At 46.1% G+C, this 27,516-nt stretch overlaps 1 protein-coding gene across 12 annotated transcripts; it reads right to left on the minus strand.

Annotated features, from left to right (window-relative positions):
- On the minus strand, positions 1-25,980 carry Det1 (de-etiolated homolog 1 (Arabidopsis)). Of its 12 annotated transcripts, none has more exons than XR_391369.4 (7): positions 25,563-25,980; positions 21,628-22,720; positions 18,461-18,648; positions 12,567-12,758; positions 6,419-6,568; positions 6,028-6,120; positions 1,412-1,716 (listed from the first exon to the last, which is right to left on the minus strand). XR_391369.4 is itself a non-coding variant. In XM_006541268.4 (6 exons), the coding sequence occupies exons 2-6, from the start codon at positions 22,708-22,710 to the stop codon at positions 6,099-6,101; spliced, it is 1,635 nt and encodes a 544-aa protein (XP_006541331.1). In that variant the 5' UTR covers positions 22,711-22,720; positions 25,563-25,980; the 3' UTR covers positions 5,927-6,098. The 12 variants fall into 12 exon arrangements, 6 of the variants coding, with proteins under 6 accessions (XP_011249211.1, XP_030098936.1, XP_006541331.1 ...); XR_391368.4 differs by having other exon boundaries at positions 6,225-6,568; XR_003946577.1 differs by lacking the exon at positions 6,419-6,568 and having other exon boundaries at positions 1-1,716.
- Positions 25,981-27,516: the final 1,536 nt, after the last annotated feature.

Here is a 27,516-nt window from a genome sequence, read left to right on the forward strand (position 1 = left end):
TGGGAGACCAAAGTCTCTTTAATCAATGGGCCTCGCTGCTGCAAGGAGCAGAGGGACAGGGATGCGCAGGTCCTCTCAGACATAGGTGTGCTGGCAACAGAGACTGTGACACCACTTGAGATGCTACCAGTTGTCATTCAGTGGCCAGGAGTTGAAACTGGAAAGGGGTCAAGTTGAGTTCAGTTACCAGAGCTGAGAGAAATCTCTGAGGGGCTGAAGAAACAAGAAACTTCCCCTCAGGCCTAAATGGGTAAAGAGAAGGAAGAGGGCAACAGACATTTAGTGAGTCCTTAGTAGGAGCTTTAACTGATGTCCACTGTACCAAGTCTGTAAAGTAGGGAAACTACCCTCATTTTATAGACGGGAAACAGACTTGGTAAAGTTCTGATAAAGGGCTCAGTGTGTTACCCTGCTAGTAGGTGATAGAGCCAAAGCTGGTACTAGGCAGTCATGCCAGCCAGAGCGAATCCCATAATTAGATAAGGGTACCATGGATGAAGAATCTCGTTCCTACTACTCACCCCTCCAGTCCCAGAATGCATCTCTCAGTTTCCTTCAAGCATAATCAAATGTTGTCTGATGCAGAAAGCCTTTAAAGTGTTTTCTTTGAAACAACAGAGTTACAGCGATCAGAGATATGTAGACAGCAAATTAATGTTGTAAACAAAATTGCCCCTTGGAACATTCGAGTCACTTAATAGGCTCAATTGCTTTCAAGGCACGCATTTTGGGGAACTATTATGCTGATTAGCAATAATTATAATCTACTCCTTAAGAAATGTCCCGACGGGCTGCTACGGCAGAGCACTTCCTTGACGAGTCTAAGATACTCTGTGTGCTTGAAAATAATGAAGCTGCTGTCCTTTTAAAAATTATCTAATTTAGGTTTTCACTCACTTAGGCTTGTCTGCAGGGGCTACAAACGAAACAGGCAGTGCTAAATTAAATGGCAGCATTCTCTGAGGTCCACAGCAGCTTCGAGCCAAGGCCAACATGGCCTCTCTGCCGAGAGTGAGGCTCAGGAGGCTCAGGGAAGATTTAGAGCTGAAAGACATTCCCTGAAGTCCACTCCCTTTTTTTTTTTTTTTTTGGTTTTTCGAGACAGGGTTTCTCTGTGTAGCCCTGGCTGTCCTGCAACTCATTTTGTAGACCAGGCTGGCCTCGAACTCAGAAATTCGCCTGCCTCTGCCTCCCGAGTGCTGGGATTAAAGGCGTGTGCCACCACGCCCGGCTCCATGTTTTCTTAAACATCTGAGTTTCAAAGAAGTTGTTTCTCCAAAGAGTCCTGAGATTCTTTGGACACTTACTGAGCAGAGATGCCAGAATTTACTAAGAGCCACCTTAAATCCTGCAGGCGCAATATAAACAATATGCACAATTGAGAGCCTAATAGCAGCAAGTACTCAACGGGCCAAGTGCTTCAACTCCAATTTTAGTTAAATCTCCACAGTTATCAGAAACACATAAAGAAACTCAAGGAAGGCTGCAGGGAAGCCGAGGGAACACCAGAAACTATCACAGAGTCCTGAGAACAGGAACCCTGGGAGCTGGCGTCATGGAAACCAGGACCAGATCCATCAAACTCCAGCTTCCAAAAAATCCCATGGATCTAAGATGGGCACATGGAACTGTATACTCCGGAACGCTCTGAAGCTGTAATCCACTCCAGGCCAGTCAAGACAAGAAGACCTCCTGAGTTCAGGAATCAAGGCCAGCCTGAGGAACATATCGAGGGAGGGAGGGAGGGAGGGAGGGAGGGAGGGAGGGAGGGAGGGAGGGAGGGAGGGAGGGAGGGAGGGAGGGAGGGAGGGAGGGAGGGAGGGAAAGGAGGAATGAAGGAAAGAAGGGAGGGAAAAAGGAAGAGAGAAAATGAGAATGAAGGACAAACCTTTCCACAAGGACCTTTCTCTTTGCATCTATGAATTTGCCCTCAACCAGACCCACCCCATCCAACGAGCTTTAAACAAGAAGAACTTTGCCTCACAGATCTGAAAATGCAGCGGTAGGATGGCTTCCAGGGCCAACTAGTTCCTTTCTGTCTTTGTTTTACCTCAGCCCAACTTTATCCTAAGGCTGATCCTTTTCAATTGGGATGTAGAGCCTTGCATTACGGGAGGGTGGGCTTATTTCTCTATTGGTAGTAGCAGTGAGGGAATGTATATTACTCAGAAGCCTGTACCTCATTATGCCATTGACCTAAATTAAGTGCACGGCATCTTTAAAATAACCCTGTAGGTTAACAGGTTTTGGTCTAGGCTCCTGTCTAGTTAGTAACAATGGATACAGGGCTGCCAAAATTGCTTTAGAGTGCTCATGGCAACCCCCTGGAATAAAGCCAGGTATGGGGTAGAGAACAGAATAGACAAGGTATGTCCTATTATTTGAACTCCAGTTAATGGGTGTAGATTTTGAAGCCATGGGAAATCATTTTGTTTGATTGGTTGGTAGGTTGGGTTTTTTTGAAACAGGGTCTCATTTAACCCAGGCTGAAAACTCACTATGAGCTGAGGTTAGCCTTGAACTCCTGATCAACTTGCCTCAGCCTCCCAAGAGGGCCACCATACCTGCCTGGTTCCTGATGGGAAATCTTGAAGGAAAAAGGTTGGAGAGAGGGAAAGAGTCAATGGTATTAGGAATGTTTTGAAAAGCATACTAGATATCTGTGTAAGTCATGGGCCATGTGAATGAGGGCCACCAAGGCGTTGGGGGGAGGGGCAGCTGGAGTTACAGCTTTGAGGACCATCAGTCTCAGTCTATAACTAAAACTACATGGATGGGGGTGGGGAAAGAGGTAAGAATTCAAGGTCCAGTGCTAGAGCAGCCCAACCTCTGAAGATAGAGCTTAGAGAAGCCAGGAAAGGAAACCAACAAAGAGCAATCACAAAGGCAAGAGAACTGGAAACCAGTTCTAGAAACAGAACCAGGTGTTTCTCTCTTGACACACTACTGTCCAGCAAAACAGCATATAAAAGGCAGTGCATTAGTAATGTGGAGAGTAGAAGAATTTACCAAGATGTGAAAAGACAGAAAACTTATTGAAATACTCTGCAAGATGCAATGGGCAAGTTCCCAGAGTGGGGACTGTACCATTGGGGTTGAAGGCTATAGCAGTTACATCATCTTATCATCACACAGATGATTCGATGATCAGTTTTATCAGTTTTATTATTGTTTAACTTGAAACAATCACATGGGAAGAGAGTCTCAGCTAACTGTCTAGATCAGGTTAGCCTCTGTGAAGGGGATTATGGTAATTGTGTTAACGGACGCAGGAGGACCTACCCACTGTGGGCAGTACCATTCCTTAAGCTTAGGGCACTGGAGTGTTTAAGAATAGAGAAAACAGCCTTTTAAGCTCTCACTTTTCTTACTCTCATCTCTAGCCCTCCTTCTCTCTCTCCCTCCCCCCCTCTCTCCACGTGGCCATGGCCAGCCTCTCTCCCTCTTTCTACCTTCTCTCTTTCTCCCTGCCTTTCTACAATAAAACTCTAAAACCATAAAAAAACAAAACAAAAACAAAAAGAATAGAGAAAACAAACTGGACAGTAAGCATGCACGCATTTGTTCTCTCTGCTCAGAACTGTAGATGTCACTGGCTATATCAGGTACCTGTAAGAAACAAGTACAAACATATCTCCCAGTTGACATGGTAAAGGAAAGGGAGGGGAGGGAAATTCCCATCTGATAGTTTCTGTCTAGACATGGAGGGGCAAGGTGGCAGCTGAGAAACATAGAAAGAATTCTGAAGCCAGAGGCAAGAGAAAGTGAGAACCAACAGCCTCCATGGAGTAGAAAACAAGACAAGAATACATGAGGCTAACTGCAACACTGAGAGTCTTCAACGTCAGGGCTGTGTCATGCACTCAAGAGCAAACATGGTTTTCAGCCACTCAAACACAGATTAGGCGTTGAAGTTGTTCTAATACATCACAAAGAAAGCAGAACAATATTAAAAAAAAAAGTCAAGTGCACTGGCAAGATATTATCCATATTACACCAAGCCAACTAGGCTGAATAAGGAAAAAGAGAACCTTGAGGGAGGTGAGAGCTAATGAAGAAGCTAAGGTCTCAGTCAGTAATGGCTACTTGTCTATCAAAACTCAGCTTTCCTCCTTCTGGAAACAAGAAAAGCCAGCACATGGCTAGCCAGGCAAATGACAGTTCTCAGAGTCTCTTGCTTAGGTGTGTGTGGAAGGGATGTCTGTCACTTATGAATAGGGGCCTAGGACCAAGCAGAACCTTCTCCACACTCCCCACTACCCCAACTCAATGCAGGATGACTGCCACAGAGGACAGAAGAGAACCAGATGTAAGACTTTTGGGTGCTGGAATAGCCGTGAGGCAGAAGCAACTCACTGGCTAAATGTGCCTGGTCCTGAGTACAGAATGTCCCTTGCAGGCTTGTATGTTTAACTACTCATGTCCCCACATTGGTGATGCCAGTCTTGGAGGCTGTGGAGCCCTCTGCATCTGAGGCAGATGTGGAGGGTCATCACAATGGATTATACCTGGCCATTTCTTTCCTAAGGGGTCTCTTTCTGAGCTGAGCCAAGATGAGAGAAAAGTGAGCGTCTCCGGCCCCATGGACATCGTTGCCTCTTCTTCACCAGGTGACTTTATTGTGAACTAGATAAAAAAGACCCTTTCACCCTCAGTTGCTTCAGTCAGGTTATTTGGTCAAAGTGACAAGAAAAGTAATACAGGGGTATACAGGGGGTGTCCATCCTGGCATTGACAGGAACTGGAGTCATTTAAGAGACAGAGCTCTGGGATTGTTGGTGGCCGTTTCGGCAGGGTTAATGGAAGCGGGAAGGCTCATGGGAAAGGTGGGGTGGCACCATCCTGAGTCACATAACAGTCAGTGCTGCCATTCCCTAAGCTCTTCCCCAGCATTCCTCTCCTGCTGCTTCGCCTCCCCCCACTGTCCTCAGAGAAGCTCTGCTGGGACCCTTCTTCTCTGCTGAATGCACAGCCACATCTTCCTAGCTCTCCTCAGTCTTAGCTCACTACCACCCTGATTCATATTAGGTGCTCAGAGCTTGTACTGAAGGCAGAGACTAAAACTAGCTACTCGCACTGTGAATACAGCTCAGCTGATAAAGCACTTGCCAAATATGGGCATGATCTTAGGTTCAATTTCCAGCAGTGCAAAAATAAAAATTGAAACAAAACAAACAAAAAAAACCCAAACACACAAAATTTAGGCCGCTGAGGATGACCTTAATGGGACTGGTTTCAGAGGGGCTCAGCACCTCCTATCATTCTTAGAGTTCCCAGAAAAGTCTGACTAGCAGAAGGCATATGGGACCCAGCTGCTTGTATCCGTGGCTCCTTTTAGATTGCTTTGGTACAAAACATTTCAGAGGTACCTTCTGAGACAGATGTTTCTAAACAAGCTGACTACATTATGACAGGGGAAATTATGCAAATGAGATAGAAACAGGCTTACAGGCCCTCTGGAGGAGCCTGGTGGACAATGTGACAGAAGGGTGCAGTCTGGTGCCAGCAGGGGGCTACAGGAGAGCTATGAGAGCTCAGGCACCCGGGGACAACCAGTTTGATCTGTTTAGGGACACCTGGAGCCTTTCAGCTTCTGCTACTCAGAGGACAGTACGTGCTACTCAGTGTTTGTTTCTGCCAAGCCTCACAGGGCTGCATGCTCTCCCACCAGCGTGACACGGGCAGCAGATGTGAGCATGCTTCCACATGAGGCTGTGTGATTACTCCCACCTCTCCGGGGCTAACAATTACCAGCAGAAAGCCCTGGGGAAGGAGACAAATGACTGCCTTTGACAAGGGCACTGGCCACTTAGCACGCAGGAGCAGCTGCCGCATCCAGGGCCTGCCTGTCGCTTCTCTCTCAGTCCCTCTCTACCAAGTGGGGAAAAAGCACCGGGGTGAGGGAAACATCAAGGAAGAGACAGTGTCCTACGAAAATACCAAGGCTTTATTTTCTCGTATAAAGCCAGCCCTGCCTGTTGTGGGAATGGAAAGGAGTACATAGTTTCCAGAGTAAACATGATTTACCTGCTGCCAGCTTCACACCATAATGCGAAGAGCGACATCAAGGCGGAAAGGCGGGAAAGGTGTAAATGCTTCTATCTCCACAGACATAAAATGCTAAGTAAACAAAATAAAATGGATTTAATGCTAGGTGTTCCCACAGGGAAAAGCGAGAGGACATGAAAACTGATCATCCGGGTAAGAGGAAAACAGAGTCCCACCAGGTTGCCCCCCATCCTTTCTCTCAGGCTCTGTGGTAGGGGAGGCACAGCAGTCTGGAATACCGACGAAAGCTGGCAGCTCAGAGCTTTTGCTTTATTGCCCACTGAGCGAAGCAGGGGCAAAGTCCTGGACAGCACGATTGTAATGAGGTGACTAGGTGCAGCAGTGTCGCATGTGGAAGTTGACAACATACTCTGCGTTAGTCCTCTGCACAGAAATGGCAAATGGCTCAAAGGGGTGAAAGGTGAAGGCCACGAGGCGTCGCACTGTGTGGTTGATGGGGCGGCCCAGCAAGCCCGCCTGGATCTCAAACTTCAGCAAGCCAGAGTCCCGGGCATAGAACCTAAACAGAAAAGGGACACGATGTTGCTATCACTGCCACCTTGAAATCTAGCCAGCAGGGGATGCAGACAGAAGAGTTCATCGGATAAATGAGACAGCCTCTTGCAGCAAGCCCAGCTCAGCAGAACCTCAAGCCACTCATCTCATTAGTGACTGTAAAGTCAGCTCCTGACCTTAGTTCTCACAGTGGCCCTGAATCAGACTCCAAATTACAACCCCCCACTTGCAGAAGCTCCAGCCTAAAGATGTCTAAGCTGGCATTAGAAGTGAAATACTAACAGCATACATAACTTCCTGTGTGCCTTTAAATCTCCAAAGAGCCACATTGTAAAAAGAAGCAAAACAAAAAAGTAGAATTTATCTTGTAATATATTTAATTTAATTTAATATATCTGAAATAACCAGCTACTGTATACCTACACATGTCTCAGCTTGGCCTCATCTCACAATAAGTACCCAACAGCCAGCAGTGGCTAGCAGAGACTACACAATAGTGCCATTTTGGCCTAATCTTGAAGATTCTCAGTTTTAAGGACAAATTCTCACACCAGGTGTAGTGCACACGTCTGTAATCCTAGCACTCTGGAGGCAGAGGCAGGAGGGTCAGGAGCTCAAGGCCAGCCTTGGCTACACTGCAAGTTTGAGGCTTGCCTGGGCTCCATGAGTACATCTCAATACATAAAACACTAAAAAATGAAATGCATTCTCTCTGAAGGTTGTCGCTTTTCACATATAGCAATCACATGGCATGCTAGTATGCAGCTCAGCAGCAGGGCACTCAGGAATAGACCAAAGGGTGAGTGGGTGAGCTTGGGAGTCTCCGTCTGATACAATGAAGCAAAAGATGTTTCTGAATGACTTGTGGTTTGGGAAACTAGAGATGGTGAACAGGCTTGAAGATAATAACTAAAAAGCTCTGATTACCCTTTCCTGAAAGCAAAGAAACAAATATAAAGATACTTACACTTTTTATTACTATTACTATTTTGCAGAGCTGAGGTTCAAACCCAGGGCCTTGCACATACCAGGGAAATGTGCCACCCCTGAGCTCAGTGGTGTTCATACTTTTTGATAAAATAACCCCATCCCTAAGAATTCATACCCTCAGAACTTAATTTAAATGATTGACACTATCAGAATTGCTGTAATATAAAAATGCATAAAAAGAGATGGGCAGGAGGCTGGGTAAATGGGGCACATCTACTCAATGGACCAGTGTCAGGATGAAGACTGGGTAGCTCAATGGAAGACACCCTGCAGTTAAAGCAGTCAGCAAACTGTGGTGCCTCCTGGGACTAATGCTACAGATGAAAACGTGCACACAATTGTTGGCAAAACCAGAATGACATAGACAATGACTGTGCCTGGCAACACCACCTCCTCGGACGTCTTCAATGTCCTTTCAGGTCTCATTTTAAGTAAATTACAAGAGAAGCCTCTTCTGTCATAGCTATGACATCGCAGGCCTGTTATTGGGGCTCATCTTTTCAAACCAGAAAAGCAGGAAGTTTTGTCAGCAAGGACCAAAATGAATCTGTTTGGCTGTATCAAATGAGGCCCATTATGTGCTTTTATGCACAAAAAGCACATTAACCTACCCACATAGTTCCCAACACACATGGCTTTATAATTTAAAGTGAGTTGTCTGTGCCTCTAAATCTAACTACCAGTTTATAGAAAAGCAGGAGGGATAAGGAATACCATAAATACAACTCCCAGCATGCAATGGACAGAGCCCAGGTGTGAGAAAGACTACAGGATGAATGTGTTGGTGATGAGCAATGATTTCATTGCAAGAAAAATAAAGAGGAAAGCAAACCTAAGGTTTAAGGCTAGCAGCCACATGTATATGAGCCTTGTTTAGCACATGAGGCAAAGGAACTGTGCAAATAAAATTCTCAGGCAACACAGGGAATACTAATTAAATGGTTGGTGACATTATCAAATGTGTGTTTGTTCTGAGGTAGGGTCTCATATCCCAGGCTGGCCTCAAACCTGCCTTAAAAACCCAGCAGTAGGAGTGAAAAGACAGATGGCTCAGTAATTAAGGGTACTTGTTGCCCTATCAGAGAGCCTGGGTTCAATTCCCAGCGTCCACATGGTAGCACACAACCACCTGTAACTCCCAGTACAGTGGCTCACAACCAACCAGAACTCCAAGTCAGGGTATCTGGCACACTCTTCTGACCTCTGTGGGCACCGGGTACACACAGAGTGTGCATATACACAGCAAGCAAAACATTCATACTCATCGGATAACCTTAAAAAAAAAATGCTGGAGAGATGGCTCAGTGGTTAAGAACACTGACTGCTCTTCCAGAGGTCCTGATTTCAATTCCCAGCAACCATATGGTGGCTCACAACCATCAGTAATGGAATCTGACACCCTTTTCTGGTGCATCTGAAGACAGGTACAGTGTACTCAAATCATAAAGTAAATAAATAAATAATATTTTTTAAAATGCAAAAAAAAAGAATTCCAGCAGTAAAAAATTATCTCTGCTTTTTCTACTAAGTAACTTGGATAAAATAACTTGAGTAACATACACTAGATACAAAAATCTGTGAGAGAATGTCATTAGGATATTAAAAATGAAAATTACAGTTCCTTTTCTTGGATGCTTTTGCTTTTTTGTTTGTTGTTTTCAATACAGGGTCTCTTGGTATGGCCCTGGCTGTCCTGAACTCACTCTATAGAACAGGCTAGATTCAAACTCAAAAGACAGACAGAGATCCACCTGTCTCTACCTCCCAAGTGCCAGGCTTCCTTGGACACTTTTAAAAGCAGACAGCATTTATCTGAATAAAAGTTTTATTCATGGGGCTAGAATAATACCTAAGTGATCCAAGCTCTCACCACACAACACAGACAGCCTGCTCTTTCCATCCATCAGAAGCACAGGAGAAAGAGTCAGTCATGACCCATGCTATAGAAGAGGGAGAGAGAGGAAGCCTCAGTCACTGACCTATGCTATAGAAGAGAGAGAGAGAGAGGAAGCCTCAGTCACTGACCCATGCTATAGAAGAGAGAGAGGAAGCCTCAGTCACTGACCCATGCTATAGAAGAGAGAGAGGAAGCCTCAGTCACTGACCCATGCTATAGAAGAGAGAGAGGAAGCCTCAGTCACTGACCTATGCTATAGAAGAGAGAGAGAGAGAGAGGAAGCCTCAGTCACTGACCCATGCTATAGAAGAGAGAGAGAGGAAGCCTCAGTCACTGACCTATGCTATAGAAGAGAGAGAGAGGAAGCCTCAGTCACTGACCTATGCTATAGAAGAGAGAGAGGAAGCCTCAGTCACTGACCTATGCTATAGAAGAGAGAGAGAGAGGAAGCCTCAGTCACTGACCTATGCTATAGAAGAGAGAGAGGAAGCCTCAGTCACTGACCTATGCTATAGAAGAGAGAGAGGAAGCCTCAGTCACTGACCCATGCTATAGAAGAGAGAGAGGAAGCCTCAGTCACTGACCTATGCTATAGAAGAGAGAGAGAGAGGAAGCCTCAGTCACTGACCTATGCTATAGAAGAGAGAGAGGAAGCCTCAGTCACTGACCTATGCTATAGAAGAGAGAGAGGAAGCCTCAGTCACTGACCCATGCTATAGAAGAGAGAGAGGAAGCCTCAGTCACTGACCCATGCTATAGAAGAGAGAGAGGAAGCCTCAGTCACTGACCCATGCTATAGAAGAGAGAGAGGAAGCCTCAGTCACTGACCTATGCTATAGAAGAGAGAGAGAGAGAGGAAGCCTCAGTCACTGACCTATGCTATAGAAGAGAGAGAGGAAGCCTCAGTCACTGACCCATGCTATAGAAGAGAGAGAGAGAGGAAGCCTCAGTCACTGACCTATGCTATAGAAGAGAGAGAGAGAGAGGAAGCCTCAGTCACTGACCCATGCTATAGAAGAGAGAGAGAGAGGAAGCCTCAGTCACTGACCCATGCTATAGAAGAGAGAGAGGAAGCCTCAGTCACTGACCTATGCTATAGAAGAGAGAGAGGAAGCCTCAGTCACTGACCTATGCTATAGAAGAGAGAGAGAGGAAGCCTCAGTCACTGACCCATGCTATAGAAGAGAGAGAGGAAGCCTCAGTCACTGACCTATGCTATAGAAGAGAGAGAGGAAGCCTCAGTCACTGACCTATGCTATAGAAGAGAGAGAGGAAGCCTCAGTCACTGACCTATGCTATAGAAGAGAGAGAGGAAGCCTCAGTCACTGACCTATGCTATAGAAGAGAGAGAGGAAGCCTCAGTCACTGACCTATGCTATAGAAGAGAGAGAGGAAGCCTCAGTCACTGACCCATGCTATAGAAGAGAGAGAGGAAGCCTCAGTCACTGACCTATGCTATAGAAGAGAGAGAGAGAGGAAGCCTCAGTCACTGACCTATGCTATAGAAGAGAGAGAGGAAGCCTCAGTCACTGACCCATGCTATAGAAGAGAGAGAGGAAGCCTCAGTCACTGACATATGCTATAGAAGAGAGAGAGAGAGGAAGCCTCAGTCACTGACCTATGCTATAGAAGAGAGAGAGGAAGCCTCAGTCACTGACCCATGCTATAGAAGAGAGAGAGGAAGCCTCAGTCACTGACCTATGCTATAGAAGAGAGAGAGGAAGCCTCAGTCACTGACCTATGCTATAGAAGAGAGAGAGAGGAAGCCTCAGTCACTGACCCATGCTATAGAAGAGAGAGAGGAAGCCTCAGTCACTGACCTATGCTATAGAAGAGAGAGAGGAAGCCTCAGTCACTGACCTATGCTATAGAAGAGAGAGAGAGAGGAAGCCTCAGTCACTGACCCATGCTATAGAAGAGAGAGAGAGAGGAAGCCTCAGTCACTGACCCATGCTATAGAAGAGAGAGAGGAAGCCTCAGTCACTGACCTATGCTATAGAAGAGAGAGAGGAAGCCTCAGTCACTGACCTATGCTATAGAAGAGAGAGAGGAAGCCTCAGTCACTGACCTATGCTATAGAAGAGAGAGAGAGAGAGGAAGCCTCAGTCACTGACCTATGCTATAGAAGAGAGAGAGGAAGCCTCAGTCACTGACCCATGGTATAGAAGAGAGAGAGAGAGGAAGCCTCAGTCACTGACCCATGCTATAGAAGAGAGAGAGAGAGGAAGCCTCAGTCACTGACCTATGCTATAGAAGAGAGAGAGGAAGCCTCAGTCACTGACCCATGCTATAGAAGAGAGAGAGAGAGGAAGCCTCAGTCACTGACCTATGCTATAGAAGAGAGAGGAAGCCTCAGTCACTGACCTATGCTATAGAAGAGAGAGAGAGAGAGGAAGCCTCAGTCACTGACCTATGCTATAGAAGAGAGAGAGGAAGCCTCAGTCACTGACCCATGCTATAGAAGAGAGAGAGGAAGCCTCAGTCACTGACCCATGCTATAGAAGAGAGAGAGAGAGGAAGCCTCAGTCACTGACCTATGCTATAGAAGAGAGAGAGGAAGCCTCAGTCACTGACCCATGCTATAGAAGAGAGAGAGAGAGGAAGCCTCAGTCACTGACCTATGCTATAGAAGAGAGAGAGGAAGCCTCAGTCACTGACCTATGCTATAGAAGAGAGAGAGGAAGCCTCAGTCACTGACCCATGCTATAGAAGAGAGAGAGGAAGCCTCAGTCACTGACCCATGCTATAGAAGAGAGAGAGAGAGGAAGCCTCAGTCACTGACCTATGCTATAGAAGAGAGAGAGGAAGCCTCAGTCACTGACCTATGCTATAGAAGAGAGAGAGAGAGAGGAAGCCTCAGTCACTGACCTATGCTATAGAAGAGAGAGAGAGAGAGGAAGCCTCAGTCACTGACCTATGCTATAGAAGAGAGAGAGAGAGAGGAAGCCTCAGTCACTGACCCATGCTATAGAAGAGAGAGAGGAAGCCTCAGTCACTGACCCATGCTATAGAAGAGAGAGAGAGGAAGCCTCAGTCACTGACCTATGCTATAGAAGGGGGGGAGCATGGGGCCTCTCACTTCAAGCAGTTTGTAGCTGTGGTGGTGATAAAGTACCTGATCGGGTGATCTCCACAAGTCTTGGGTCGCTCCATGACTGACACCCACTTGTCATCGTAGCTGAAGAGAGACAAATCCAGGTATGGGCTCCCACTGTAAGACTGGGCACTGATGGGGAGCTGGCCTAGCAGTCGGCGCACAGCCTCCGTGTGCCCTCCATACTTGGCATTTATAATCGTGTCTTTGAACCTAAAACAAAGCACCAGTAAGGAAGGCTTTCTCAGTAGCTGCCGCAGTTTAAAACTCACATCACGCCTCAAATCTAAAGCGCTCCCCAGGTGAAAGTGCTTGCCACACAAGCCCAAAAACCTGGCCTAAGTTCAGTCACCAGGTCCCACAGTCGAAGGAAATATTTGACTCCCAAAAGTGGTCTTCTGACATCCTACATGTGCCAGGGCACATGCATGCACTCTACACATACACACTCTACACATACACACTCTACACATACACACTATACACATACAGTGATTTTATTTTACAAACAATTAAAATCCTAACTTCCCCCACTGCTCTTGTGAACGAGTTTTCTCAGCTATACTCCTACTCAGTGCTCTCTGGAACCACCCTAAACCTCACTCACCAGAAAAGAAAGGTTCCTTAGCAACACTTTTAGATATAACCATAAGTCCCCCAAACCAGTTTATATAGCTATTTAGACATTTAATCACAACTATCATTTGAGAGCTCAGATCCACGTGGGCATAGCTCAACTTTTCCCAAGTGTCTCTCTGCTAACCCTTGTTTCTAAATCTGTCCGAAATGTTTTTTAAAAACTTTCTTTTTTTTTTAAGATTTATTATATGTAAGCACACTGTAGCTTAGCTGTCTTCAGATACCAGAAGAGGAAATCAGGTCTTGTTACAGATGGTTGTGAGCCACCATATGGTGGCTGGGAATTGAACTCAGGACCTCCGGAAGAGCAGTCAGTGCTCTTAACCACCGAGACATCTCTCCAGCCCTTTAATAACTTTCAATTCTGCCACATCCTGAGACTCTTTTCTGTAGCCATGCCATGGATCTGCAGTAAAGGTCCCCAAAGGATAAGTAAACTCCTCAGGCTACTTACAGGTGACACCATGGAGCTGTTTCTCTGTCCCTGCCACCACTGATGGCCACACGATAGGCGCTGACTCACGGCTGTGTAATGACCACAAAGTCTCTAGGACAGCCTGCAGATCTGTACATTGAAGCGGCTCCTATTCTTCAGCAACACTCACCTGATCTCCATTCTCCAGCCCCACACTGCCTGAAATATAAAGAAGCCATCTCTCTGGACTCTGCAGTTCTTAGCTCTTTCTTAGCTGTGTCATTCTGTCCAACTAACATCTCTTAACTCTGGGTGACTCCAAAATTCTTGGTAAAGATCCTTCTAACAGCATAGCCTAGCCTGGCTTTCCCCTCAGCCTCTGCCCTGTATTCCAATAACCTCGCCTCACCCTGCAAGCACTGCACTCCAGGTGACCATCCCATGTTCCCGCCATCCTCTCCTAGCTCCCCAACATTTTTCTTCCATCTCACACACCCATTAAGTCTTCTTTCTTCTTTAGGCATCTTAGAACTCATAGTCAATCGTGAAACAGCTCCACCACCTGCATGCTCAACAACCTTGAATTCTGCTTTCCAGGACACCAGTGAAGTTCAGCTCTCTCTCCTGATTCTATGCCTGTGGCTGGAGAAAACTGAAAGTAACGCTCACTCCAACCTTTGGCCACAAAGCCACATAGGCTCTCAATGTGGGAGGATACTAATCTGAACTTCCACAGTCCAGCCTGCCTCCCACTCTCTTCCATGGTTACCTCATCTCCCCCTAGTTTGTCACTAACAAACACAGAGGACCTTTTAAGGTCTCCACCGAGCATCTGTCCCTGCACAGCACTCCAATCTCTCTATTTGGGTGGCAGATCTCATGCCCTCTAGGCAGGATACTCTCCCGGATCAGCCCCATCAACACACAAACATGCCATTATTACTTCGGGTTTAAATTAAGGAAAACCATCTGGTTTAGTGACATGGGTCTGTAATTCCAACTATTTGGGACACAGATTTTTCAGGACTGAAAATTCAAGAACAAGATTAGACTAGCCTGGGCAACTTGGTAAGACCTCCTTAAAATAAAAGTGTAAAAACCTGGCTGGGGATAGAGCTCAGCAACACAGCACTTGCCAAACATACAAGAGGCCTCCAGGGTCAGTCCTTAGTGGACAGAGGCAGGGAGGGAGAGCGAGCGAGAGATAAAACCAGTATCATCTGCCACTACTCTGGACCACCTGAAGTTGTAGAACAGCCAATCGTTTGTGTCTCTGGCCCTATGTCCAACTACTGCTCCTTTCTCTCTCAAATCCAGCCACCTAACCTCATTAGTGTCCTTCAAAGGCCTCAACAGCTTTTAGGCTTGCTCTTGTTTCTTCTGATATCATCCTGATTAGCCCTGGGTAGTTCCTGGTCTCCTTCAATAGCTCCGCATCCATACCATTGACACCTCTACCAGAACAGCAGTGATGATACACTCAGACCCACCAGATACCGCTCCAGCTCTGCCTTTTCCAGTAACACTTCCTTCCTGGATCCTTCACCACAGCCTTCAAGGCTGACCTGTGACCTGTGACCTGTGACCTGTGACCTGTGATCCTGGAGCTTCCTATTCAGCACCTTCAGAACTCTGACTCTCCCTGGTGCCCAAAACCCATTCCTTTGTGGTTTACTGGTGACAGGTATTTTTCCAAAGGCTTCCTCAGAAAGATACATAGGAGGTGATTTTATTGTTTAGTCTCACAGACATGAAAATATCTTTGTTCTATTCTATTTGAATACAGGATTCTACATGAGAAATCATCCTTTTCACCAGGACCAGTAATCTGTAATTCCAGCATTCCGGAAGCCAAGGCAGAAGAACTGTAAGTTCAAGGGCAGCCTAGTCAGCTCTTCTCATGAAAGAGAGAGAGACAAAGAGAGACAGAGACAGACAGAGAGAGTTACTTTTGGGTATCTCTACAGGTAGAGACAGGATTGAACCCAGAGCCCACTGAATGTACTAAACTACATTCCCAAGGCCTTGAAATCATCCTTTTCACAAAATTTTGAAGGCAAGATCTTAACATCTAAGCATTTAGCATTGTCACTGACCAATCTGACAGCATTCTAATAACATTTTTGCATGTGAAATGTAAGTTTACTCCAAGTTTTTATAATTTACCCTTATCTCCAATGTTTCAAAATTGTACGGCATGTGGGCCTTCTCTCACTGACTATGCTAAGTACCAGAATGCTGGGAAAGTGGGTGGTTTTTCTTGGCAGGGGGAGGGGCATAATTTGTAGCATGTGCCAATTTCTGTGGTATCAAGCTTCCTGCTGTGGCCAATTTCATGGCACCGGCGTTAACATCATCAAACCCAGCTGGAGATGAGCCATAGCCCTGCACTATGCAGCATCCAGCATCCGGATAACAGAACCTCAAAAACATGGACAATTGTAAACAAAGAAAATATCTAGTAAAAAAGTTTAAAACAAAAAACCATGGATAATGTCAAAAGGAGTAATTACAGCTTAGTAATGGCTATGTTTAACAATCAGCTTGCAAAATTTCCTCAAAGTTTAACAGTTGGTTCCAATAGTCATGGATGATCCTGCTAATCTAGAAAGTTCTATCCGTCCAGGTCAGGAAGTACTCACATTGTTTCTACCTCTTTGGCCCTCAATCTTTCTCTCTCTCTCTCTCTCTCTCTCTCTCTCTCTCTCTCTCAGGAACAGCAGATACAGAACTCTAGGGCAAATGCTCCCAATTTTTCTTTAACTCTTTTCTTTTCCATTTTGCTATGCCCTCACTCCCTCTTTCCCCTTGGAGAGTTCTTCAGCTAAATCTAAGGCATTTCAGGTCTCCTAGAGCCTTGCTTACATCTCCACCTGTCTCCGTGACAACGATTCTGCCTCTTCCTTTCCTAGTCCTTTTTTTTGGGGGTGGGAGGGGTGGGGGGCAGAGGGAGGTCTCTTTTAGGATAAAGGTACTTCTTTTTGTTTTGTTTTACTTTTTCTTTTCCTTTTTTAAATTTAATTTTATTTGTAATTCATTTTTTATACTCCATATTCCATTCCCTGCCCCTCCCCATCTACTCTCCATTTTTTGGTTTGTCTTTTGTTTTGTTTTGTTTTGTTGTTTTGGTAAAGGCATTTCTTAAATGATTCCGGTCTTAAGCATTCATTTTGTTTGCTTGCACGCTTTATGCTAAAAAGTGTTTTTACATGAAGATTACTAGAGAACACTTACCACACAATTTTGCATTAAGAGCCGTGTATTCACAAGAAACAGAAAATCATTTCAATTTCCATGTACATTATAGTTTTAATAAAGTAAACTATGACTGTGTAGCTTAGAAAACCTACTCAAGATAGTGCACATTTATAACTTTTCAGTCTTAAGTGGCAGGAAAAAACTTTTCAGCTCATGAAATGAGCTTGCAGCTCCTCTCAGCTGATAACACACTAGCCTTGGTGTGGACCCAACCGTGAACAGAAATCAAAATTCCTGACCACATGGAGCGGGCCTCTTTAGTGCTTTCACTGAGGGTACCCACTGTACTAGCTAATTTGGAAGAGGGACCCACAACTGAAGCATTGCCTGTGGCCATGTCTGTGGAGAACTGTTTTAATAGATGACAGATGAAGGAGTGCCCAGCCCACTGTGGGCAGATGATCCTGGACTGTATCAAAAAGCTAGCTAGGAACAAGCCAAGAACAAGACTGTAAGCAGCATTCCTGTCAGGTTTCTGTCAGTGCCTGCCTCTAGGCTCCTGCCTGGACTTTCTGCTGACTTCCCTCGGTGGAGGACTGTGACATGGAAGTAGAAGCTGGAATAAACCCGTTTCTCCCAGGCTGCTGTTGGCCATGGTGTTTATCAAAACAACAGAGAGAAAACCAGGACGCCTACCTTCTGCAACTCACTGAGGAAATGGCTAACTTAAAAGTTAATGGTGAAAGAAGACACTCAGGTTCAAGACCCAGCACGGCCACCAAAATGGGAGGGAAGTGGTCCACACCTGTGCACTAGGAGACTGGGAAGGTGAAGCACCACGGGTACAAGACCAGCCTGGGCTATACAGGGAGACCCTGCTTTCAAACTGAAAAGAAGAGAATGAAGCTACTATGGCAGAAGACAGATGTGTCGGAGAGAAGGCAGAGGCAAATGAGGGTCAGGATCTGTGTAACCACAACTGTCCCTGTGCCCAAGCATGGAGCCACTATAGGACGTTTACCTGTTTGCTCATCTTTCCCACAAGTAAGAAGGCCCCGATTCATCCGCTCAGTGTGGTCTGGCCTATTTGGGGACCAAAACCAGATATTTTCCTTACCTCATTAAGGCTAGAGCAATTGAGGTATGAAAGCTGAGGAGGCCCAGAGACTTTAGCCCAAAGGAACTACTCCTATCATGCTAATATACTAAGAAGGCTCTTAGATACCACGCGTGGACTTCCTACTTCCAAACCCGTATCTATAGTTGTGGTTTGTCTTCTCTGCTCTTAAGGGCCACCCCTCTATTCCTTTCTTTATTTCCAATGGAGCAGAGATAGGTGGATGTGTTCAACATGCCATATTAACCAGAAGTTCTAATGTGATCTCCATCACTCATTCCTCAAATATTTAAGGACTTGACAGTACACCACTGAGAATATAGCAATAAACAGACTTTCTGTCTTTCTGCAGCTGACATGTGGTCTAAGGACCCAGAAGATACACCAACAATTACACAGGTTCTCAGAGATGGATGACAGTGCAACAGGCAGACCTACCAAGGCCAGGTGGGCACACAGAATACAAAGTGTCCTGAAGCAAATGGCTACCAGCCTAACACCAACCATTTTCAAGTTAAGCCTGCGAGGCCTGGCGGGACAGCTTACCGGCGCTGGATCTGCCTTGCAAAGTTGTTGCTAGAAGCTGAGCAAGGGAATTGGACTTCACTGTGCAGGGTGGCGTTGCGGAAGAGGTCACAGAAGTTCTCGAAGAGTTCCAGAAGCTCATCGGATGTGTTCTCAAACACGGCAATCACCTCTGTTGTCACCATGTTGTATACCACAAAGAAGGAGGCCTGCAGAAAGAGGCAGCCAATGAGGTGGCCATGGCTAGGTAACTTTCCACTTCACCTGAAATGCACTCCGCCCAACCACACACTCGGGGACCTCCGCCTTGGCACTAGCTAGGGAGCACAGCTCCACAAGGTCTGGGAACGGAGGAGGCAGCATTGGCTCCATCGTTGAGAACCTTGATGCCACCAGGTTTCCCGCGCCGCTGCGCTGCTGGGATTACCGAGCTGGCCAGCATGTATACATAAAAAGGCTTTCAATCTTCCATTTCAAACTGTGCAAATTCAATATTTTTCCTTCCAAGTGTTTATTCGCTACTTGTTCCCCAATCTACCCTAAGGTTTTTTGTTTTTTTTTTTAAGTTTTAAAAATGCCAGATTTAATTTTCTTTCCTGCTGGGAAAGTGATTTGCAGCCCTGGGCTGCCTGTTGGAAAATGATTTTCTCTTCTATGTGTACAGTTGAAAGTTCAATTTCGGGGCATTTATTTTTCCCTCTTAATATTTCTAGCATGCAGAGAGACGCCTTAAGTACAATGTGTGCTAAAACTGCCTGGGCAAGTTGTATCCACGCAGGATACTAAAGATGAACAAATGAAAAATCAGACAGGCATTTTCCATCTCTTTCTCCACAAATGTTCTTTCAGTCAAGAGCTTTTGTAAGAAACATCTGAGATTTCTGCCAATTAGGATGGGGGTGGGGGTGGGGGACCTGAAAAGCATTCAAATGCCATAGGTGGCAGTCACCACTTTTCCTGAATGGAGCCCTGGTGACTGGGGCCTTTTCCTTGACATCTTGAGTGCTCTGCCTTGCCTAACAGGAAGCTCCAGGTACCTCGAGTTTTTTGTCACAGTGAACTAAATCTGCAAGCTTGCAGCAGGAGTCTAAGATGTCCAGGACACACGGATTCACATTTCCCCTGATTGAGTTCTAATCTCTGTTACCCATCTCTGCAGCCATGTGGCCCACCTGTCTCATAGTAATTAGTCCTTCCCAGAGCTCCTCTTACATGACTTTGCAGTCACCTGGAAATTAAATTTGGCTGCAAATTAAAGAGGCTGGAGACAACCTGAGAATAATACCCATAATATTACCAAGGCTTTGTCTATGGATGCAGTTTTTACTCATTAACCTTATTGGAACTTATCAAATTAAACTGGAAGGGAAGAAAAGAGGACAACTGGGGCACAGAGACTAGGTGTCGAGTTTCAAACTCCGAGCAGAGGACACAGCCCCGGCAGCATGTCCAGCTATAACTGACTCTAACTACCAGGAAAAAAATAGGTCACCTGTTAGCAAAAGAAGAAGGATAATCTTAGTGCAGTGATAACAGACAACTTAGTCCTTCCAAAATAGAAAGGTAATTATAGCAGAAACCTAAATAAAAGAGTGACTCATGGCCCATCTATAGACCAGGACACCACTTTGATCATATCAGGGTTTTAACAGGATCTTTCATAATTATGTGACTATAAGATTACACAAACGTTTACCAGATTTCCCGCTACAGCAGACTGGGAAATTAAGGACAGGAGGGGAAAGAAGTTAAGGACTCTCCCACCTATCTTCCATGACGCAGAAGATGAACTGGATGTTCACCCATGGTGGCTCAGTGACCACCCATCATTAACAGGGGAGACAGCCAAGTTTAAAAATAGACTCGGATCTGACCACTTTCCCCTTTTAGAATATACAAGCTCTGATGTTTTTGTTTGTTTGTCGTGGAGGGGGTCACTGTTGGAAGATATTTTACCACAAGTTAGGTGAGGGCTTAGAAATGATGTCCTGTATACTAGCTCTTATTCATTCATCCATTATTTATTATTTATGTTCCTCATGCATGTGTGGTGCGTGTGTATGTGTGTGTGTGTGTGTGTGTGTGTGTGTGTGTGTGTGTGTGTATGTGTGTGTGTGTGTATTTTATGTGCCAAACCTGGGCACATAAAGGCCCAAGGTTGACTGATGTTACTAGTCTTCTTCAACCACTGTCTGTCTTAGTCATTAAGGCATGAAAGTCTTTCACCTGAACTCAAGAGCTTGCAGATGAGCCAGCTTGCTCTTGGAATTGTCTCCACTTTCTGAACTCTGGAATTACAAGCAGGCCGCCACTCATCTGGCATTTACAATGGTTCTGCTTTAACCACTGAGTCAACCCCCAACAACGTATAGTATCCGTTGAAGGGGGAGTCGACTGACTTCCTAGTTTACTATCTGCCTCACTGCTCTGTTTCCAAAACAGGAGGATTGGCTTGGGGCAAGGGAGCCAAAGATGCAGCGAGGTGGGCCTCTTACTCAGACCACACTGAAGTGGAGAGCTTTCTAGGGCTCCCTGGATTTCCAGAAGGTATCTGAACTCAGCTCCTTATCTTTTTGTTTGCTTGTTTGTTTCATTTTGTTTTGTTCTTTGAGACAGGGTTTCTCTGTGTAGCCCTGACTATCCTGGCCTTGAACTCAGAAATCCCCCTGCCTCTGCCTCCCAAGTGCTGGGATTACAGGTGTGCGCCAACACGCCTGGCTTTTGCTCCTTATCGTTTTAAGTCAAGGTCTGGTAACAAAGACAGGTCTGGAGCTCATTGCCCTGGATCCAAGCTCTGTAGTCCCACTGCTGGGATTGTGGGCATTACGCCACAAGTACGCCCACCGTCATACCTGGCTGCAGTGGCAGCTTTGTAGGTTTTGTTTTCGGTGCTGAATAAGCTGCTTTCCACCACTGAGCCCTACGAACTTCCAGTTGTGCATGGAGTGCTCATTCTTCCTGCCAGAACCTGTGCGGTTCGATGATCAGTCTTATAAAGTTTAGGTGAGACTACATCTGTGTGGTCTAAACCCTGACCCTACAGCATCTGAGCTCCTACGTGACAGGGACTGAGAATGTCCTGAGGAGTAATTTGGCAGACTTGGCTGTCCACGTGGCAGTGGCTTGTCACTGACCCAAACTTAGCAAGACTTGGCGGCACAGCGCCCAGGCAGGAGCGCTCCCCGTACCTGAGACGGGTCTGTGACCCGCAGCGTCACTACGTCCTCGCTGGTGTACTTGATGAACAGATGGTTCTCGTCCAGGAGCTGCATCTTCCACATGCGCAGCTGGCGCAGCTGGTCAAAGTACTGGAAGAACCGCCTCTTCGCCATGGCACTGCCATCCTGCTCTGCCCGGCGCCAGAGGTAAACCAGCAAGCGGTGCTTCAAGGAGTTGATGAAAGGGTCCCTGAAAGGGTTGGCCATGCCTGTCTGGCTGTCCCGCTGCACCTCAGGGAAAACGGCAGACACAGTGAGCAGGTCATCCTCATAGCAGAAGCGGCCGATGGTTCGAACGTCGATAAAGGTGCCTTCAGGGGTCACCTGGAAGACATGAATCGTCTGCTGCTGCACAGACAATATGGCCAGGATGTTTTTATACAAGTAGAGCCCTTGATTGTGCGACAAGACCACTTTGTCACACTTGAATGTGCGTGTGTCACACAAACGGCCAGTGTGAAGGTCAATGATGTGGAGGGAATAGTCCTCAAGTGGGGACCGTGGATTGGGGGTCACCGACTCACTGTTCCGATACACCTCATAGAATGGAGGGTGAGGCTCGTCTGGGAGGTAGGCAGCAGAGCCCACGATGACGCAGCGGCAGTCATCTGTGAAGAGGCTACACTCCCGGTTCAAGTGCTCGCCATTGGCCGCCACGTTGGTAATGTGCAGCAGAACAAAAAAACGCTCAAAGAGCCGACCTCGGATGCTGACCGACCTCTGGTCATTGCCATTGGACAAGATCTCCCCTTCGTATCCCTGCAAGAGGTCCTCTGCTGCCTGACAGCCCTGGTACTCATAGATTTCAAGAGATGTCTGGTCAGATGAAAAGGCAATAAAGTAGCGCCCGTCAGGCGAGAATTTCCGTAAGAAACAAGGAGGCTTTTCGACGTTGACAACCGTGAAGTTGGGGAAGACGTTCTGGTGGAACACTCGGACCTGATGCCAGTGGGTGCCCGCCTTGCCTGAACTGATGCGCCGGCGTTCGAGGCGGTGAATGACATTTTGATTTTGGATTCTTCGAGGTTTAATTGTGGAAACATGATGATCCATTATAACATCTCTGCATGGGGAAAAAGAAAAAAAAAGCAGAACTCAAGAAAACGGAACAAAACATACTAACACCTCTATATGAACCTGAGAGCTTCCCGGACAACAGTGACCTGGATTCCTCTGCGATTACAGTTGCACAGTGACCCTGACATTTTGAATTTTAATATCTGAAAAGAAGGATACAAGACACGAAGAATACCTTCCAAGTATAAACTAACAGGAATTTTCGAAGAATAAGCCAAAAAGTACATCAAACATGAACAGCACAAAAATCTCCTACTCAGGGTCTAAGGGCACACAGTAAAAAACCCCACCACCTCCACTCAGGAGGCCAAGGAGGGAATATCACTTGGAGTTCAAGGTCAGGCTAATGCAGGTTGAAACCTTGTCTTTATTTCTGAGACAGGAGCTCAAGCAGGCTTTGATCTTGCTATGTAACCATGGACGGCCTTCAACTGTGATCCTCCTGCCCCAGCTCTCCAGTGTAGGGTTAAAGAGTTACGCACCCACACTTCACTTATAGGGTGCTGGAAATTGAAGCTGGGGCCTTGCACAGGTGAGGCAAAGGGTCAACTCTTTTACTTTCCCCAACTTTTTTTTTGTTTTTGTTTTTGCTTTTTAAAAAAGTTAACATTGCAGATTTCTGAGTTCGAGGCCAGCCTGGGTCTACAGAGAATGTTCCAGGACAGCCAGGGCTACACAGAGAAACCCTGTCTTAAAAAAACAAAAACAAACAAACAAAAAAGTTAACACTGGACTGCGCATATACATTTGCTGGGCTGTTATATTAAAGCAATTTGTAAATTTAAGCAATCTCTATCGAAATCCTAATGGCATTTTTTTTTTGAAAACAAAATTTCACGCTAAAAGCAGCAGGAAATCTCAAAGAGTAAAAAGTAGCTAAGATGATATGAACAGTAACACAGGTAGAGCTCATACTTCCTGCTTTCAGAACCTATTATACCACAATCAATCAATCAATCAATCAATCAAATGATTAAAAAAAAAAAACACCAAGTTCTAACACTTGTATAGACAGGCCAATGGAGAATAGAGTCCCAAAATAAGCCTTCTCTTGCCACAATTAATCTTGTCAACATGCCTGGCTTCGAAAACTCTAGGAGATCCGTGAAGCATACTTCTGGGTGTCTATAAATCAGTGCCAGAGACAGGAAGACTATGAGGGCTTTCCTCAGGTATCTAGCCAAAGGGTCTCATACATGAACAAACACCATTTGGTAGTTAATAAGGCCTGGACCAACCGCAGGCACGTGGATCTCTGTGAGTTTGAGGCCAGCCTACTCTACATAGTGCGTTCCTGGACAGTCAGAGCTACATACACAGTTAGGCCATGTCTCAAAACCCCTACCCACCTCCTACCCTGCTACCCCAGGGAAAGGGGAAAGGAAAACCTACAGGGTGAACAGAGTATTTGCTGTCCAAATATCTGGTAAGGGGTTAATACTTAACATATTTAATGAACTCTTAGAACTCGACAAATAGCCACAAACCCAGATTCAAATACAAATGGCCAACAAAGAAGGTTTGCACATCAATAATAGAAAGAGAGAGAGAGAGAGAGAGATCTATCTCAAAAGCTTGGAGGTGGTAGTAGTGTTCTGGCAAAGGCTTTCATAAAGAGCAGCATAACAGATTCCCCAGGACCACAAAACAAACAAAACCCTTACAACACATAGTCAGGGTATTGTTTTGCAATCCTTTTGTTTCAAGCTTATCCTCATACAAGCTACATCCATTGGATAAAGATCTAAAAGGCTTGCAGAGCCGCCAGACCAGAGGGAGTCAGGTCTCTAAACTACCACCTCTGGTTGTTTTTTGGAAGGAACCCTTCCCTGAAAGCCACTCGCTCATTTGCATATTGCCTAGAGCCACTTTAGCCCTAGGAAAAGAGCAGAGTGACTGCAACAGACCACACACTGAACTCTACTATCTGGTCTTTTGTAGACACTAAATTCTTCACCTTTGAGAACTGTCTCCAATATCAGCCTCATCATCCTGTCTTTGAAGGCCTTCCTTCACTTAGTGAGACATAGATTCCAACACACTAGCCACTCAATTGCAACTCTCTGTATTTTACTAATGTGTATATTTATGGTGATCTCTCTGGGTCAAGTATACACTTATCTGTTGTATGCCCACCACAGTGCTTAACACGTAGCAAGCTTCCTTCTTAAACGGTGGGCATACCTCAAGCCATCTTCTTGGCTAACGTGGGTAACCACAGGGGAACTTTCATTTTCCGGAAGACATTCTCTCCGGTCCACGCCATAAATTCTCTCGTTGCAACGTTAGTAGTGTCAAGTTTTGGGGAAGTCTTTCTGACCACCCCACCTAAAGGACTCATCTTTTTCTTGTTTCTTTCTCTAGTCATCTGTCACATTTTTTTTTTTTAATTTACACGGTCGCTTGCATGGTTGTGTTTAATGTTTGAGTCTCCTCGTTGAACTGTACCCTCTCTAATGGAAGTAACCAGGTCTACTTCGGTCACCGCGGTATACTCTTCCAGCCCTGGGGCTGGCACATGGTAGACGCTTTGGTGCGGTGCGGTCTGAAACGAAAGCCTGGCTAAAGCGGGTCACTAATTGTGTGAACGCAAGGTTTATTCCTCGTTGGAGCAAGTGCACATGTCCCCACACTCTTGGCGACTGCTTCCAAAACAAGAAAAGGATGCCAAGAGGCAGACACACATGCCCATGGTCGCCCCCGGAAAGAAAAGCCCAGGGCGGGGCCTCCCCGGGCAAAGCCGGGGGCCGGAGCTCCTGAGACCCGGCGAGCATGCGGGGAGGAGCCCGCCGCGGAGCTCTCGCGGGCCGCAAAGGGCAAGTCCTCACCTGTCGAGTCCTGGCTCATGGGGCCAGGGCAAGGGTCGCCCTAGCCTGCTCCGCGCACACCTCCCCCGGCCCCGCCCCCACCATGCCTCGGGACCCCGGCGTCGGCAGCCACCAGCCCGGGTTTCCGCCCGCTACCGGAAGCGCTGCGCAGCGAGAAGGGAAGATCGGAAGATCGAGACGCCATGCAGCTAAGGAGCGGCGCAGCGCACCCTGGCGTCCGGAGGAGAGATCGAGACCATAGAGGCTGGATAAGCCCCGGACCAAGTGATCCAAGGCACGTTCATAACTACTATGAGTAGGAGTTAAGTTTTCACCTGCTTCTTGCATACTGGTGGAAGATGGATTATACATGCACCATGTCACTGCGTTTTCCATGCTCGTGGTTGCACGTGGGGATACAATAAAAGCTTCTGTACTAAATGAATCCAATACCATTGACTGGCCTTTTCACCTACACGTTACTTCATTTAATTTTCTTTTTTCTTACAAGCTATTTCTTCCCTGTGAGTCGGTGGCTTCTCTCCTTTGTGCTTGCGTGTGTGTGTGTGTGTGTGTGTGTGTGTGTGTGTGTGCGCGCGCGCGCGTTTGTATTTGGGTGTATGGTTTATTTTTGATGCTTTGGCAGGAAACCAAACCCAAAATATCTTCTCTTAAGGCTTCTGGGTAGCCACCGCCACTGTTCACCCACCACTGTCAAATATCTGTTTCTGTTGATGTGTATTGCTTTGTTGTGTCTCTCCTCCCTTTGGTAGATTATAAACTGAGAACAGGGATTTTTGTCTTATTTTCTGTTCCAGCCCCACCTCCCACCCCATAACAAGGTTTGACATCTTATAGAATCTCAGTAAATATTCCATCAGTAATCCATTGTGGTCTATCTCTTCTGGACCCCCATGCCATCTCCATTCTATATCCCCAGCTCTTCTGAGACATAGGATATAGAATTAGAGGCTAGGTTGAGCCTTGCTCTCTCTCCCAACCCTCTCCATACCCAAAGGACTCAGAGAATGAATATCTCTGCAGACCAACACATGAGAAAGGGATATGTGTTGACTTTGACCAGGGAGAGAGGAAAATTAAGGTCTAAAGGGGAAAGGTGACTTGGGGATATAGACTGACTATGAAGAGAATGATAGGTTTCTGGCCCAGTCCTACCATTTCCAGGCTCAGTATTCTTAGGTGCTGGCTTTAGAAACCTCATGCCTTTTTCTGGAAAATGACTATACCTGCCTCTTAAGGTTATCCCAAGTATTAAACCTGTTAGCCCTAAATACTTGAAGTCTTGATAAAATATTACTAAAGCTTTCCAGCCACAACTCTCTTCCTTTCCCATGATGAAACTGAGACCCAAAGGGGACATACATCTCTTGCACAAGTTCATACAAGAATAAGAGCCAGTAGGGGTGGGGCCACAGATTATAACCCCAGCATTTAGGAAGGGAGGCAGAGGAATCAGTAGCTCAAGGCCTGTCTTGGCTGCACAGCAAGTTGACCTTGGCTACATGACACCTTGCCCCAAAGCAAAGCAAAATAAACATGGGACAGGGCTGTGCTAATACTCAAGGCATCAGGTCAGATCCCAACTCGGACAGGTGGGTCCCCATGTGGCTTCAAGACACGCATCAGCTTCTCCGAGTCTGGGTTTTTCTTTTTGTATTTTTCATCTCTAATGTGTACAGTGTTCTGACTTCGTTGTAGAGAGGTCAGATAGAAGGATAAATTTAAACTAGCAAAAGCTTTGAACTTGGAAATAGTTCAAGCCTGCTCCTTCAGTTCTGGGCCTGGGGTTTGAAGGTAGGCGTTCCTTAATAACTGCTGTTTAGGATTAGAAAGCAAACTCTCCCTTCTGTGTGGTTGTGGTAGGGGCAGGGTAGGGTCAACCTTCAGAGGGACTCCACCCTTATCTCATGCGGAACAAAAATAACTCAAAATGGATCTAATCCACAAGTCAGGC

Source organism: Mus musculus, chromosome 7 (genome assembly GCF_000001635.26).
Source record: "Mus musculus strain C57BL/6J chromosome 7, GRCm38.p6 C57BL/6J".
NCBI classification, from domain to species: domain Eukaryota; kingdom Metazoa; phylum Chordata; class Mammalia; order Rodentia; family Muridae; genus Mus; species Mus musculus.